This window comes from Miniopterus natalensis, chromosome 4 (genome assembly GCF_054644295.1).
Source record: "Miniopterus natalensis isolate mMinNat1 chromosome 4, mMinNat1.hap1, whole genome shotgun sequence".
NCBI classification, from domain to species: domain Eukaryota; kingdom Metazoa; phylum Chordata; class Mammalia; order Chiroptera; family Miniopteridae; genus Miniopterus; species Miniopterus natalensis.
In genome coordinates this window covers 17,451,827-17,468,098 of record NC_142084.1, presented here as the reverse complement: position 1 = coordinate 17,468,098, position 16,272 = coordinate 17,451,827, and the positions used below count along the sequence as shown (strand labels likewise).

Sequence of the window (16,272 nt, the reverse complement as noted above, 5' to 3'; positions counted from 1 at the left end):
TGTATGAAGAAGGGGGCAGAAGGGAACTGTGCCATCCATCAGGAGGAAAAACAAGAACCAGATCACTGACAAGACAGTGAGAGAAAAGGGAACAGAAAAAGGGAGAAATGATGGTAAATAATTGAGCAGTCATGATGTGAGAGAAGGCAAACACACTGACCCAGGTTGGATGGGTACACAGAGGCTGCTCCTCATAAATAACTCACAAACTGTTTTCCATATACACGGTTTTGCTTTTCACAAATTCTGTTTAATAATTTAAATATGGCTATGAGGAATCCTTGGGCAGATCCAGTTTGGGTCCTTGAAGCCCATGGCTCTCAAAACTGCTAATCCATGAACCTAGAATAGGAATGGACTGGTGAAGTTCCTGGCAAGAAAAGTCCTATCTTCCTCAAAGCTAGCTCTACATCATCCCAATTCCCCATCACAAATGGAACTCAAGGCCAAGCTGTTGTCTTCTTTAATCACCCTGTGAAATCACAACTTAAAACTGTTACATGGAAACCTGACATACCAGCCCAAACCAAGGACCTTATATTCCAATTAAAAGGCTAATGATCCAAACCATTTATGACTCTTCTGTCAATAGGGCAAGTTTGGCCTCTACCAGGGGACTGGTTACCAGGCTAACCTCAGGCTGAGTTTGGTGATATCCAAGAAACTGTTTACTTCAACTTGTGACCTATGAAAACAGAACAGGATGTCACCCTAGAGATGACACAGCCAGGCAACAATTTGGCTTGACAGGAAAAAAGAAATTTGTCAGGGCCCTGCTAGCCTCCTATGTACTCACTCCCCTCTGGTATGGTAAGCTTTCTAGTCATTTTAGCCTTTTATGCTGCAACTAAAGAAAGAGCTTACAGAAACCTGGTAACTAAAGATCTATCCAAATACTATCAGATGAGAAAAAATAAAAGCTGTCGACATCAGAGCAGGACTGACTTAGCCAATAACCCCTAGGATCCTCAGTCCTTTAAATACCTATAATGGAAAAGCTACTGGAATTTTTGGTTTTTTACCCTGGAGAGAAACACTAGGAAGAGAAAAGAGAACTAGGCCCATTTTTTTTCTCTAAGAGGATCACAGACCTGCTATTTGAGGCCTGAGAAAGAGTTATGAGCAGAGAAAGAAGATGAAGTGGCCGTCCCATAATTCCTGCAGATAGAGTCCACACTCATCCTCTCTCACCACAAAGGCTGGCAAACCCTAAAGAAAAAGAGAATGTCTTTTAGCCTAGTTTATACAGAACAAGGATGCTGTCGTGTGTGGGAGGATGGTGAAGATCTGTGTCTTGGTGAGTATCTCAAAAAGCCTTTGATTATGATTACACAGCTTTCCTGGGCCAGCATCACCCTTAGTCTGTGTTACTGCAACGGTCTCCTATCTGGTTTCCCTGCTTCTACCCATGCCCCCTCCCGACCCCTCGCCTCTGGTCTAATTCTCAATACAGCAACCAGAGGGATTGTTTAAAAATAAGTTAGATAGTGTCATTCTTCTGCTCAACATCCTCTAATGATGTTCAATTTCATTCTTTTCCATGGCCTACAAGGAGCTCCATGATGTTCCTCCCATCATCTCTCTGAGTTTCATCTACCTCTTTACCTCTTCTCTCAGCTCCAGGCACACTGACTTCCTTGAAGTTCCTCAAACACGCTAGACAGGCTCCCACCTTAGGGCTAAGGGTATTTGCTGTTTCTCCTGCCTGAAAGGTTTTCCCTTCCCTGCCCTTTTTATTTTTCCATAGTATTTATCACCTTCAAACATATTATTTATAATTTAGTTATTAGTTATGCTTATTGTCTATCTGCCTCTGCTAGAAGGTAAGCTCTAATTTTGTTCACAGAGGTATCCTAAGTGCCTGGAACAGTGCCTGGGACTTAACAGGCACCCAATAAATCAATGTACTGAATAAATAAATGGCTTCTCTTGGTTCCTTTTCCTTAGATTCACTTACTCCCTTTTGAGCTTCATTCAAATGGTACCAGTATTCTGTAAGAGGTCGAGTGGCCAAAAGGTTAAGAGCACAGAGTTTGGGGTCAGACAGGCTTTGTTGCAAATCTCAGCTCTACCACTCACTAACTGGGTGACCTTGGGCAACCACAAATGTGAGACCTTATTTGCCTAAGTCATAAAATGGGATTAATAGCCTACTTGAGTGCAATGCCTACTCAAAAGGCAGCTATAGAAACCAATAATTTACTGTGTACAAAGCACTTGAATATTTGCCTATTATATGATAATGCTCAATAAATATTAACTATTATGGCACAAGTCTGATCAGTCATTTCTCTGCTACAAACTCTCCAATGGTTCTTAGGATCAAGGATAAAATCATAAAGAGCACGGTATTCCCAACCACACCTCTCTGACTCCCTAATCTTTCCACCTTATCTCTACAACCCCATCCCTAGGTCATTATGCTCTAATCTTTTCCAGGTCCTCAATCTCACCAAGCTCTTCTCTGACTCAGAATCTTTCCACATGCTGTTTCCTCTGCTTAGAATGCTCTAATCCAAGAGTTGGCAAACTTCTCCTAAAAGGCCCAATAATAAATATTTTTGGCTTTCTGAGCCATATGGTTTCTATCACAACTACTCAACTCTGCCCTTGTAGCTTGAAAAGAGCCAAAAACAATAAAATAATACATAAACAAATAGGTGTGGCTGTGTCCCAACAAAACTTTATTTATAAAAACCAGCAGTGGGCCAGATTTGTCCCATGGGCCACATTTTGCCATCCCCTGCTCTAATCTCCTCTCTTTGCCTGGCCAACTCGTATACATCCTTTAATGCTCAGGCTAAATATCACATACTTAGGGAAGCCTTCCCAATGCCCCTGACCAGGCTAAGTCCCCCTGTTATATACTCCTACATTACCCTCTGGAGCCCTCAACACAATGTTAAATTATCTCATCATTAAACTGTTAATTTGATCATTGTTTAATTGTTTCCTCTTGTAATCTACATGGAACAGGGACCACATCTATTTTATCTCTGCTGTATCCTTAGTGTTGAAAAATAAAGGAGGTAATACTCCAAATGAAAAAGTGGTTGGCTCTGGATTCTAAGAATGCATCTTGCCCTGGCAGGGTGGCTCAGCTGGTTGGGAATGTCATCCCATGTGCCAAAAGTTTGCGAGTTTCACTCCTGGTCAGGGCACATACTTAGGTTGTGGGTTCAATCCCCAGTTGAGGCGCGTATGGAAGGCGATTGATTGATGTTTCTCTCTCACATCGATGTCTCTCTCTCTCTCTCTTCCTCTCTAAAATCAATAAAAACATATCCTTGGGTGAGGATTATAAATAAATAAAAAGAATGTATTTTATGACAATAGATATTGGCCTAGATTAAAAATACTGTACAGGTTGGGAGAAAAGTACAGATGCTGATGTATTTTCCAAGAGCTTAGGGCAGGGGGTTTATTTTTGAAGCTGTAAGTTAAAAATCAGACTTATGGACAATGAAATACAATACCTGATGGACATAATATTCAAGATCAAAGAGCGCAGCAATTTTCTCTTCCAGGCTGGAGCTGGAACTGTTGAACTTGTTAATCAGCCGTACCATGATCTGCATGTCAGTCTCAATGACAACATTCAGCTCTGCAAAGTCCTTCTTTAGCTCCTCAATGGGGCGGAAGAGACGTTTAACCTCAGCCTGCCTTGCCTAAGAAGCAAAGAAATAATTAATTAAATCAATTGGAGACTTCTTCCCAAGACTCCTGTGGTCTACCATGGGTGCCCATCCTCAAAGAACTGCTCCTCCAGAACTCAAAATTTTTGTTCATGTGTACTATCAGAAATCCTGATATCTTCTAATATGCTTTCAAGAGTCTATATAGCCCTCTGCCCCAAGGTTTTCCAAGGTTCTCTTATCCCAGCCTGACTTCCAATGTTCAGAAAGATTGAAAAGTCTTCTTGTTGTAATCACTGAGGTCAGGGGAAGCAATGCAAGCTCACCTTTAACCCCTAACCTCACAGGGAAAGGTTGAGGTCTAAGGTGGAATAATCCACACCTTGATTCTCTATATTCTACAATCATAGAATATCTTGGCTTTGCCCTGCCCAATCCAGCAACATTTTAGGGAAACCCCAATGTAGAAAACTGTGGGTAAAGAGATGTCAGAGTGGGAGCAATTTGCTGATGAAAATTAAATCACTGTCATTACTGTCAATCTAACTACAGGAGTACAATTTGTTCAACTGTTTAAAGTGGCTAAATTACTGTATGTACTATACTCAAGTCTCAATTTTCTCTCAGTCCCTCCCCACCCTGCACTCATACAAAGATTTTAAAAATGAAGTGATGTTGGAGGTGAATAAAAGATTTTAATTAGATATTTTACACCTGTGACACTCCTTGTTTTCTTCCCAATTTTAGAGGATAGTGCTTATAAAGAGCCTGAAATGTCACAGTGGTTTGTGTCTCTATCTTTCAAGAAAAATTAAAAGGCACGAATATTTATAAAAAGCAGGGTGATGAGCAGCTGTCAGTTCCAAATTGCTCATCTATTTATTGCCTTTGGGTTTTCTCTCCAGTTATAAGCACTCCATAGAAATACCAACCAAAGAAATGAATCAGCTTTTCTTTTAAAAGACCAAGCTCCTAGCAGAGTAATCACATCTACGTGATGCCATATTCTGCTTACAACAAGGAAATGCTCTCCCTACACCCTGCTAGAGGACTCTGGCCAGGCGAAGAGCTGTAGGATGACAGGCAAGTGAGCAGGATAACAAACTAGTGAACTCTGTCTCACAAAAATGATGTGTAACTGGTGCTCAGGAAGGCTTTTTTTTTTTTTTTTTTTTTGGAAGGGGAAAAAAAGCTGTTTATTTTGCAATAATTAAAAACTCACAGAAAATTACAAAAATAGTACAGAGAGTACCATGTATCCTTCTTTCAGCTTCCCTCAATGGTAACATTAAACATTACAATAGCACAATATCAAAACCAAGAAAATTACTTAGGTACAATACTGTTAATCAGTCTACAAGTCTTATTCAGATTTCACCAGCTTTTATATGTACACATGCGCATGTGTGTGTGTGTACATTATTCTAAACAATTTTGTCCAATGTATAGATTCATGTAACCAGCAGGAAATGAAGCTACAGAACTGTCCCATCACCACTGAACCCACTCCCTTCTGTCCCTATGCACCGGCAACACTACTTTGTTCTCCGTCTCTATAATTCTGACATTTGGATAATGTTATATATATGGAATCACAAAGTCTATAACCTTTTGAGACTGGCACCTTTTTAGTGAACATAATGCATCTGAGATGTATCCAAGTTACTGCATATAACAATGGTTCATTTCTTTTTAATGCTGAGTAGTATTCCATGGTATAAATATACAGTTTGTTTAACCATTCAACTGTTGAAGAATATTTGAGTTGTTTCAGGGTTTTGGCTATTATAAATAAAACTGCGTGAACATTTATATAAAGGTTTTTGCATAAACTTAAGTTCTTTTTCTGGGATAAATGCCCAAAAGTGCAATTGCTGGGTTGTATGATTAGTATATGTTTTGTTTTATAAGAAACTGCCAAACTATTTCCCAGAGCACTGTCCCATTTTATATTTCCACCAACAATGTATGAAAGATCCAGTTTCTCCACATCCTCACTATTATTTGGTATTATCACCATTTTTATTTTAGGTATTCTAATAGATGTATAGTGATATCTCATTGTGGATTTAATTTGCATTTCTCTAATGGTTAATAATATTAAACATCTTTTCATGTGCTTATTTGCTATCCACATATCCTTTTGGTGAAATGTCTGTTCATGTCCTTTGTCCATTTTCCAGAAAGATTGTTGGTTTTTTACTGCTGAGTTTTGAGAGTTTTTTATATATTCTAGATACAAGCCCTTCATCAGAAACAGACAATCCTTGCTTTGCACAAATCTGATATACACCAGTTTCAAATACCACAGTTTAAGTAACACCAGCCTCCCAACATGACACAAATTTCAGTTGCCACAATATGTTAACTGTAATTGCATAAAATACCAACTTTGCTGGTAACTTGTCAGTTCACAAATCACTACATAAATGCCATCATGATCAGTGGATGATCACATCTCTTCTTTCAAAGTCTGTCAGTGACTGGGCACTGGGCATCCGTTATTCAGTTCAAACACAGAGGTCAAGTATGCAGTTGTACGGCTTCCTCATTCCCAAATGATAAACCCACGTAACATTTCATAAAAAGGGCTAATCAAAAGAGAGACCTGGCCAACAAAGATAAAAGTACAGCAAAGAAACCAAAGTGGTAACTCTTGTAATGAAACTCATATTGAATGCACATGGAGTTACGTTATGTTGTCATAATTTTTGCTTCAACTATTAAACACAATTTTTAAAACTCAAGAGAATTTTCCCTTATTTTTACTCATTTCATTGTTCTTTCTTCCCAATGTTCCAAGTTTCCTTCTATTATTATTTGGAGAATATTCTTTAGTCATTCTTTTAGGTAGGTCTGCTGGTGACAAATTCTTTTAATTTTCTTTTGTGAGAGAATGTCCTGATTTCCCTTTCACTCCTGAAGGATATTTTCATTGACCATAGAATTCTGAGTGGATAGTCTGTTTTTTTAGCACGTGAAAAATGTTGTGCCACATAATTCTGGCCTCTGTGGTTTGAGATGAAAAATCTGCTGTCATTCATTGTTTCCTATGGAAAATGTATTGTTTCTGTCTAGCTGCTTTCAAGAGTTTTTCTGTCTTTAGTTTTCAGAGGTTGACTGTAATATGTCATGGTGTTGATTTCTTTGCATTTATCCTATTTAGAATTCACTCAGTTTCATGAATCCATGGGTTTATGCCTTTCATCATCTCTGGGAATTTTTCCATCTTTATTTCTTTGATTATTTTTTCACCCCCATATTCTTCCTCCTTTCCTGTGACACAACTATTTGATCTTTCGTTACGCAGCCATACTATGGAGATATTCCAGGTTCAGTTTCAGATCATACAATAAAGCAAATATCACAATAGAGTAGCACAAATTTTTTGGTTTCCCAATGCACATATAAGTTATGTTTACAATAAACTGTAGTTTATTAAGTGTGCAATAGTATTAGATTTAAAAACCAATGTACGTACCTTAATTTAAAAATATTTTATTGCTAAAAATGCTAATCACCTGAGCCTTCAGAGAATCGTAATCTTTTTACTTGCATCAATGTTGATGAAAACACAGGATCTGCAAAGCGCAATAAAAAGAGGTATGCTTGTAGTCCTATAGGTCCCTAAATCTCTGTTCATTTTTTCAATCTATTTTCTCTCTTATTTAAATTAAGAAATTTTTATCTCTTCAGGTTCACTTATGTTCTTCTCCCTCATCTCTACTCTGCTATTAAGCCTATCCAGTAATTAAAAAAAAAATTGCTGTATTTTTCAGTTCTAAAATTCCATTAGGATCTTTTTTTTTAATCCTCACCCAAGGATATCCTTTCCATTGCTTTAGAGAGAGAGTGGAAGGGGGAGGGGGAGGGGAGGGGAGGGGGAGGGAGAGGGGGAGGGAGAGGGAGGGTGGGGGAGAAACATTGATGTGAGAGAGACACATCAATTGGTTGTCTCCCTGCATGGGTCCCGACTGGAGCCAGGGATTGAGCCTGTAACCAAAGTGCATGCCCTTGGCCGGAATTGAACCCGGGACCCTTCAGTTCACAGGCCAATGCTGTAACTACTGAACCAAACCAGCTAGGGCATTTTGGTTCTTTTTTATATCTTCTATTTATTTGCTGAGGTTGTCATTTGCTTCAAGAACGTTCCTAATTGCTTTTCTATGATAGCTGCTTTAAAATCCTTGTTAGATAATTCCAGCTTCTGAATCATCTCACTGTTGGCATCTGTTAATTGTCTTTCCTAATGTAAGTCTTGATTTTCCTGGTTATTGGTATGATGAGTGATTTTTTTACTGTATCCTGGGCATTTTGGTCTTATGACTCTGAATCCTACTGAATCTTCCTTTTCAGTGGGCAGTCACATTGTTTAGGTTTAATACACTGTTTCTGACGTTCTTGTATAACTGTGACTTCAAAACAATTAAGTTTTCTGAGCCTTTGCAGTGTTATTTTGGTATGCTTTTGTGTGCTAACCAGAAGCTAATCTAAACACCTAGGCAATATTCTAAACCACAGTTCAGTTTCTTAAATCTTCTGCTGTGTTAACTCTGGTCAGTTTCTCATGTGAGTCAGTAGGAAGTATGCCCAGAACTTCATTTGCAAAATCCCTTTCTGTAGGTCCCTCCTCTCCAAAATCCTACCACCACTCTCTATTTAGGAGAAAAAGATCATCATCGGCCAGCACTGGGCACTGGACATAGAGCAAAATTCCTTCCTTAGCCTCTGGCGGCAGCCTCACTGCTGCTGGCCTCAAGGGGGAATTCGCCCTCCTCCCCTATTCCCAGTGACGCTGCCTTGGAGTGGGGAGAAGAATGCTGCACCCCGCTGCCTCACTGCCACCAGGTCAGGGCGAAAGCACGGGTTCTCCGTTCACCCCACCCCACTGGCATCACCTCAGCTAGAGAAGTGAAAAACCTCCTTGGCACTGCCAGGCAGGGGACAGACATTCATGTTCTCTTCTTGGCCTCTGCTGATCCCACCCTAACAGTAGAACATGCTACCCTATGTGAAGGGTGAGAAACACCAGTGGAGGAAGCAAATAGTCTCCCAGCACTGGGCAAAGGGAGAAATTTCACCTCAACTCTGATCATCTCTCACTCACATCACCTTGGTTGAGGTAACAAATTACAGCCTCACACCATCTCACTGCCACCAGGAGGAAGTGGAAGTTCAGGCTCCCCACTCAGCTTTTGCTGACACCCAAGTTTGTTACCACCAAGTGGGAGGTGGAAATCTAAGTTCCCCATTCAACTTCCACTGGCACTAGGGTGAACATAGGAAGATTTCCATGTTCTTTGGCTAAAGGAGGACAGGCACTGGCCAAAAGTTTTTGTCCTATTAGGCTGCCTTTCTCTCAAAAGAGCAGGCTTTTATTAGGGCAGTTTTCTCTCTATACCTGTTGGCATTTCCAAGATGTGGGCTTCTCCAGTGCCCACTCTGGGATATATACAGGGCAAACAGAAAGCCCAAGGAACTCACTGCCATGTAATTCATCAAGTTCCTAGGTTCCTCGCCAATCTGCCTTTTTCTTCCCACCTTTTAATGTCTTCTATTTACTTTTAGTATTACGTCCATGGTATTTAGTTGTTCTTTAGCAGGAAGAATAAAGAGAAATCGGTCTACTTCATCTTGCCCCGAATCAAAAGTTTAAGGCCATATTTTAAAATGCAGCGATTTATAGGACACACGTGAACAACAACTGACATGATAAAACATAAAGCGTCAAGAAATTTGTATGGTAATAGAGGGACAAAGAGATCAGTTTCATCAATAATGGCCCAAATCTGTTGGGAGAAACAGTTTTTCCATGAAGCAAGTGACTCTGGGAAGGACTGATTCACTTAAATCTACTAAGGTACCAACAGATACAATGGAATTGATGCCCTTCCCCCAAAAAATAAAGCTCAAGAAGCATTCCTTCGCCCAGCTGGGCATAGCTCAGTGGTTGAGCATAGACCTAGAAACCAGGAGATTGCTGTTCGATTCCTGGTTAGGGCATATGCCTGGGTTGCGGGCTCGATTCCCAGCCGAGAGCATGCAGGAGGCAAACTGATCAATGAAGACTCTCTCATCACTGATGTTTCTATCTCTCTCTCATCCTCTCTCTGAAATCAATAAAGATATATTTAAAAAAACACACAACACTCCCTTCATTGACAGGATACGGTACAGTATCTGACAGTACTGCTTTTATATATAGCAAAAGCACAATCCTGTATTTTCAAGCCACCACACAACTTGGGTTTAAATATTTATTGAATTTATTGGGGTGATATTGAATTTATTGGGGTAATGTAATAAAATTACATAGGCTTCAGGGATACAATTCTATAATACATCATCTGCATATTGTATACTGTGTTCACTAACCCAAGGCAAGTAAATATTGATAAACAAAAAGTATGATGGCATTTCCAGTCAGTAGCTTAGGACATGTAAGAAACTCTCTAATCTACTTGAAGTCAATTTATTTGCCAATCCCAGTGCATTGGCAGTGAGCAGAATCAGTCCAAACAGGCTCCAATTGAAAGCAGGAAAAACATCCCAGGACTCAGCACTTCAATGAAGGAGCTAACAACCTGAGCTCCACAGAATTAAATAAAGAATGTGGCAGCCCTATCTCGGAAGTGGCAGTTGACTCAAATCAGCCAATTTGGGTACTGGTATTGGGATCTCCCCTTGCAAAGGGAGAGGATTATTTTTAATTGCAAAAAAAAAAAAACCACCTGAAAACTTAATCTCTTGCTTTCACATTTAAAAAATATTTTCATAATATTCATATTTTTACACTAACTGAATTATGGAAGAAGAATGTCATTAAAGAGAACAAAGAGAAGAGACAGAGGTGCAGTGAGTCTTCCATCAATAGAAAAGACATTAACAAAGGCTGCCTTTTATGTTCCCGTCAGCCCCACCTGGAGCCCATGGTGAGGGGATAATAAGTCAGAGTGAGCCCAACCCCTGGCCACAGATCACTAATCTCTCTGTTCCGTGCACCTAGGCATGCACTGCTCTCCTCTGCTGGCCTTACCTTCACCAGCTAGGGGATCTGCTTTTTCTCACCCGTTAGTTAATACACCTGTGGCAGGATGGAATTTTATGCATCATCTTCCTTCACCCATTGCTGCTGCTACTGCCATTCTGCTAATCACTTTCTCACACCATATACACTCTCCATGCTGGGAGATGTGACGTTGGTAAAATGATTAAAGACATGGAGACTTGGCCTGCATACTAGCACATCCTAATTAGGTCCTCCTCCACATCAAAACAAAACAAAACAAAAAAAACCCAGCTCATTTGTCTCAGAAATACTTAGCTCTAAAAGATACGAGGGACCTAAGGCGTCTTCCAGTAACATACAAGCCGTAAATAACCTTATGCTGGCCCTCCAAAATACTGCCAGGATTCTGGGGCGAGGGCTGGCAGGTAGACAAAGCAAAGGAGAAGAGGGAGGGAGGGAGAACTTAAAAAGGTCTCCAAGGCAGTCATCTAAGGAAGTTCTTTCAAGGACAGGACTCAACTAGAAATGTAAAAAATGATTTGCAGAATTCTCTGACTGTTACATGAGCCCATGAGATCCATATAAGAGTAAAATTTCTTTCTGGTATAGGTCTGTACCTCCCAGATATTAGGGGCCTAGCCAAGGAACTGCAATTCTGCCTCTTGTTCCTTTTCATTCCCTTAGCTTATAGAGTTTAAGAGCTGATGGAAACCTCAGCCATCTTCTTATCCCGGCCCTGTGCTATATAGTAGTTAAGAAGCCTTGAGGCCTGGAAAAGGAAATACATTAGCCACATGTTCAAAGGATAAGGGCAAGGACCCAGGCTTCTTCCTTCCTGGCCCAGCACCTCTGTCCTTTAAACTTGTAGTAATCCAGTTGTAAGTAAGATCTGAGTTTTAATCTCTATTCTTTTTTTAAAAAAAACAAAACGTGTCTTTATTGATTTCAGAGAGAGGAAGGGAGAGGGAGAGAGAGATAGAAACATCAATGATGAGAGAGTCATTGATCGACTGCCTCCTGCACGTCCCCTACTAGGGGTCAAGCCGCAACCTGGGCAAGTGCCCTGACTGAGAAAAAGTCATCTCCTGGATCATAGGTTGATGCTCAACCACTGAGCCATCTTGGCAGGGCAATCTCTATTTTTTCCCCTCATGTCTGTGATAATGGAGAGTATGGCTATTTCTGCTTTGTGCCTCAACTTCCCTAAACATGTAATGGGAAGTTGGATCCTAACCTAACTGATGACAGAAATGCTCCCAGCATTTTTTCAATAGTCTATAAAGGGTTATACATTTGGCATTAACTGCTCTTTAAATTATTTTACAATATTATTGTTATTATTATCCCATGTATAACTGCAAAAGGGAAAAAGTGATTCCCTTCAAGGCCATCCTGCAGACTTATACTAACTCCCTGGAGAATGTCACATACCTTGTCTTCCTTTGAACTCTCCATCTGTGCCCCTTCCTTGAATTTTGCCAGTGCATTCTTGAGGTCCTGGGATGTATAGGTATTAGTGTTGATGTCCAGCCTGTCCAAAGAGAAGTTGAGAGTCAGGAGGAAGACACCATTTTTCCCAGGAAAGAAACTCCCCATGGGTGGCTGGTACTCCAAGGCAAGCTAAGCCAGGCCAGCTCTAAGTCAGAGTGCACCACCCTACCTTTACCTTCAGTCAGCCAGAAGTACAACAGGGTGATCTTACCCTGAAGCTAGAAGAGGAAAGACACAGCTGAAGATGGGGTCATTTCATGAAAGAGGAGGAAATGACATGGGAGAGGACAGAGGCCCACCATGGACAGAGAGCTCTCAGCCAGCTTCTCAGGCAAAAACAAGTCTGGAATGTTTCGGCAATGCTGCTCTCAGCACATGCCAGGGCAGGACCTTCTGAAGGAAACTGAATACAGAAAGAATAACATAGACTCTATATTGTTTTTAGGAAAGAAACCAACAGAGACCTGAGCCCCGCAAGCATGTGCCTCACCTGATTTGACAAGCCAGCCTGTTTTCACAAAAACAAGCTAGATAAATTCACACCTTTAAGACCAACCCCTAAGCACAGAGTAGATGGAGAAGGTATGTGTCAACCTGACAAAGGAATGGATTTAAGATACCAAAGACTAGAATCAAGGTCAGCCACCTTCCGTAGCTAGTCTCTAAGAAGAGGGAATAAAGGAACCAACATGGATGTAATTTCGGGAACCTGGCAAAGACTACAGAATGATATCCTCACAAAGACCCCTGGAGCTAATCCATGCCACAACCATTCATCTTGACTGAAGAGAAGGCATTCATGGGGTGGGCAGTGGGGGTAGGTTTTACCACCAGCAGTTATTACAGTTCAGTGAACAGAGATAGCAACAAGAGTAATATGGAAAAAGTATGGAATGTGGGCTGTGCTTGACAAATCTGTCCAGCTTGGGGGGGGGGGGGGCATTAAGGATAGCTCAGGAGATATATCAAGGTGGGGGAGGAAGGAGTTATTGGACTGCTCTGCTCCAGGCAAGATGAGCACATCAGTCTCCTGGTCCAAGATCCTAGCAGGCTTCAGCTCTCATGAGAAGGGCATGCTCTCAAGGGCTTTGCTCATTCCGTATTTTATTTATCCTAGACAACTTTTAGGGTCCCAAGAAAAACACATGTCTTCTTTAAACTTCATTCTTCCCAAACTAATTAATAATAGTTAATTACTCATATTTATTGAACAGTTAGCCATGTGCCTGGCACGGTGTTAATCCTTTAGAAGGAGTATTTCATTCAAATCATTACCACAATCCTAAAAGATAGGGGAGAAATTCCCTCTCCTGGCAGAGTATCACCTATGCTAGCTGCTTGAGGATGACACTGCCCTGCCCCTTACCCCTAAGAGGGAGCTAAGTATTTAGGGCCATAGCTTGAACTTATCTTCCACCTCCTCTAAGATATTGTCAGGATGAATCCCATTCTGTCTCATATCTCTGTTCACTGTTCTTCCAGGCCACAAGGGTGCACGTGTGTCTGCACTCATGCACACACACAACCACCCTCAGCTGGTATTTTCACTTTATTTTTCACTGAGAAAAATAGACATTCAAGAACTCCCTCATCTTCCTAACATCAGCTCTACACACCAGCCTGCACCTAAATCTATAGTCTCTGCTTTCCCTTCCATTGTAATGGACAGTGTCCCTGCTCCTAGGGAAACTTAAGTTCCATATTCCACTTGCCTTTTCAAAAGCTTCAACTTCCATAATTATACCACTAGCTCCTGCCTGCATCATCAATTTCTCCCTTTGACTGGATTATTCCCATCAGCATACCAACACTCCTTTGACCCCATTATCATGCCATTTCCCTGCTCCCGTTCAGAGTAAAACTATGAACACACTGTCTTCACTTACTATCCTCACCTTCTTGACTGCTATTTACATTGTCATTTGCTCTAATCTGGATTCTGTTCCTACACCTCTATTAAATCTGCTCATCAAAATTACCAATAATTGATGGCCAAATCCAACAGACTCTTCGCTAATGTCATGTTCCCCCACCACTCAGCAGCATCTACAGTTTAATCTTCCCTCCTTGAAATACTCACTTTTCCTGGCTTCTTGTTACGGGGCTCTCCTGGTTCTTCCCCTCCTCATCTCCTCCCTGAACCCTATACATGCTGGATGCCTCAGACTTCAATTCTAGACAATATTCTCTTCTCCATCTCTATACTCCCCCTAGGTCTTTTCAAATATCCATCAGGTAATGATGCCCAAATTTACATTCCTGACCCAAACTTCTCCCCTGAACCAGCCAGAGTCCTGTACAGCTACCTAAGTGATTTATCTTGGATTTCAGATGGTTAACCAGCACCTCAAACTTATTACATCTAAAACAATGGTCTTGATGGTTCTCCCCAGAAATCTGTCCCTCTCCCTATCTTTTCTATTGCAATAAATAGTAACTCCAAGCACTGAGTTGGACAAATTCCAAGATGAGGCTTTATACTGAATCCCTCCTCCAAACCTTCCTTCAACCCCTACATCTAAATGATTAGCAAGTCCTGTTCGCCCTACCTCCAAATTAAATCTACAAATTCATCCATTCAGTATTCTTAAACAAACAAAAAAAAAAATAGCTTTTTATTTAGAAAACAACACTTGGCTTAGATGTGAGAAAAGACTTCCGTAAGTACTTTGAGACCCTGACATATATGTGTATATGTGTGTTGGGGATAGAGGGAGGTTGACAGGGTTACAACAATAGGATTTGATTCTTTCTTAGATGGTTGTGTGAAATTAATCATCAGATGACATGGGTCACCCCAGGTATAGGCATATGTGGGAAGGTAAAGATCTTTCCTAGTTCAAGGTGACATTAAGGAGGCTAAATATCTCCTTATCTTATCTATCACAATATAAAGTTAAATTTTCCAGCAGTAAAAACTACCCAAATATGAGCAGGCTGCTTTGTGGGGTTGTGAGTGCTACATGACTGACGGTGCACATGGAGAAGCTGAGTGACTTTTTTGTCAGGTATATCAAGGAAAACACTCAGGAAAAACTGGATTTCTAAGGTCCCTTTCTGCCTCATTCTCTAATTGTAAAATATTGTGAAAATAATAAATAGATGAACAACAAGATGGCGTTGTAGGTAACAGCAGTACCCATCACCTCCCACAACCACATCAAAATTACAACTAAAATACATAACAGCCATCATTCAGAACCTCCTGAAATCTAGCTGAATACAAGTCCTACAACTAGGGAACTGAAGAAGCACATTGAGATTGGTAGGAAGGGCGGAGACCCGGGGCAGAATCTTGGCTGAATCACAGAGATGGCCACACCCAGGTGCCACGGTTAAAAATCGGGAGGGAGCCCGGCCGGGCATGGCTCAGGGATCAGCATTTGACCTAGGATCCAGGAGATAGTGGTTGGATTCCCGGTAGGGGCACATGCCCAGGTTGCCGACTCGATCCCCAGTGGGGGGCGTTTGGGAGGCAGCTGATCAATGACTCTCTCATCATTGATGTTTCTATCTCTCCCCCTCTCCCTTCCTCTCTCTGAAATCAATAAAGATATATTTTTTTAAAAAATAAAATAAATAAAATCGGGAGGGATATCTTGGCAATGGAGGTTTCCTGGAGGAACATGGGGTCCCACCCCAACATGAGGCCCCCTAGCCCAGGGTTCCAGTGACAGGAAGAGAAGTCCCCACACCTTTGGGATGTAAAAACCAGCGGGGATTGTAGCTAAGTGTGCGGAGGCTGCTGGAGTTCCAGGCAGTTCCTCTTAAAGGGCTGGCGCACAGACTTACTCAGATGCACTCCCTTTGAGCTCCAGCACTGAGCAGCAGCTTGAAAGAAACCTGGGACATTCAGGGAGGAAATAACTTGCCTGGAATCAGGGAAAGAGCTGGAGGAGGGGCAGCTTTCTCACAGACAGAAGAGCTGGCAGAGGCCATTGCTCCTTTGACGAGCCCTCCCCCCACAGAGCCAGCAGGCAGGCACCTTTTCTGAATCTCCATCAACCTGAATCACACCTTTCACCCCACCCTGGTGATTCCCAGAGACCCTGCCCTCCCTACTAGCAAGCTCATCCACACCATTTCCAGTGGCTTTTCTATGCAAGTGGCCTTTCTAGCCTCATGCTTAGGACTTTC

The 16,272-nt window shown here is 41.4% G+C and overlaps 1 protein-coding gene across 3 annotated transcripts in view; it reads right to left on the bottom strand.

Annotated features, from left to right (window-relative positions):
• Positions 1 to 16,272, bottom strand: part of SIL1 (SIL1 nucleotide exchange factor) — a 252,983-nt gene that overhangs the window by 67,413 nt on the left and 169,298 nt on the right. For all 3 annotated transcript variants that reach the window (XM_087816342.1, XM_087816343.1, XM_016203791.2), the window contains exons 5-6: positions 12,076 to 12,175; positions 3,477 to 3,668 (exon numbers count right to left, since the gene is read on the bottom strand). In XM_087816342.1, coding sequence (XP_087672468.1) covers positions 3,477 to 3,668; positions 12,076 to 12,175 — 292 coding nt within the window. The remainder of the gene's footprint in view (positions 1 to 3,476; positions 3,669 to 12,075; positions 12,176 to 16,272) is intronic.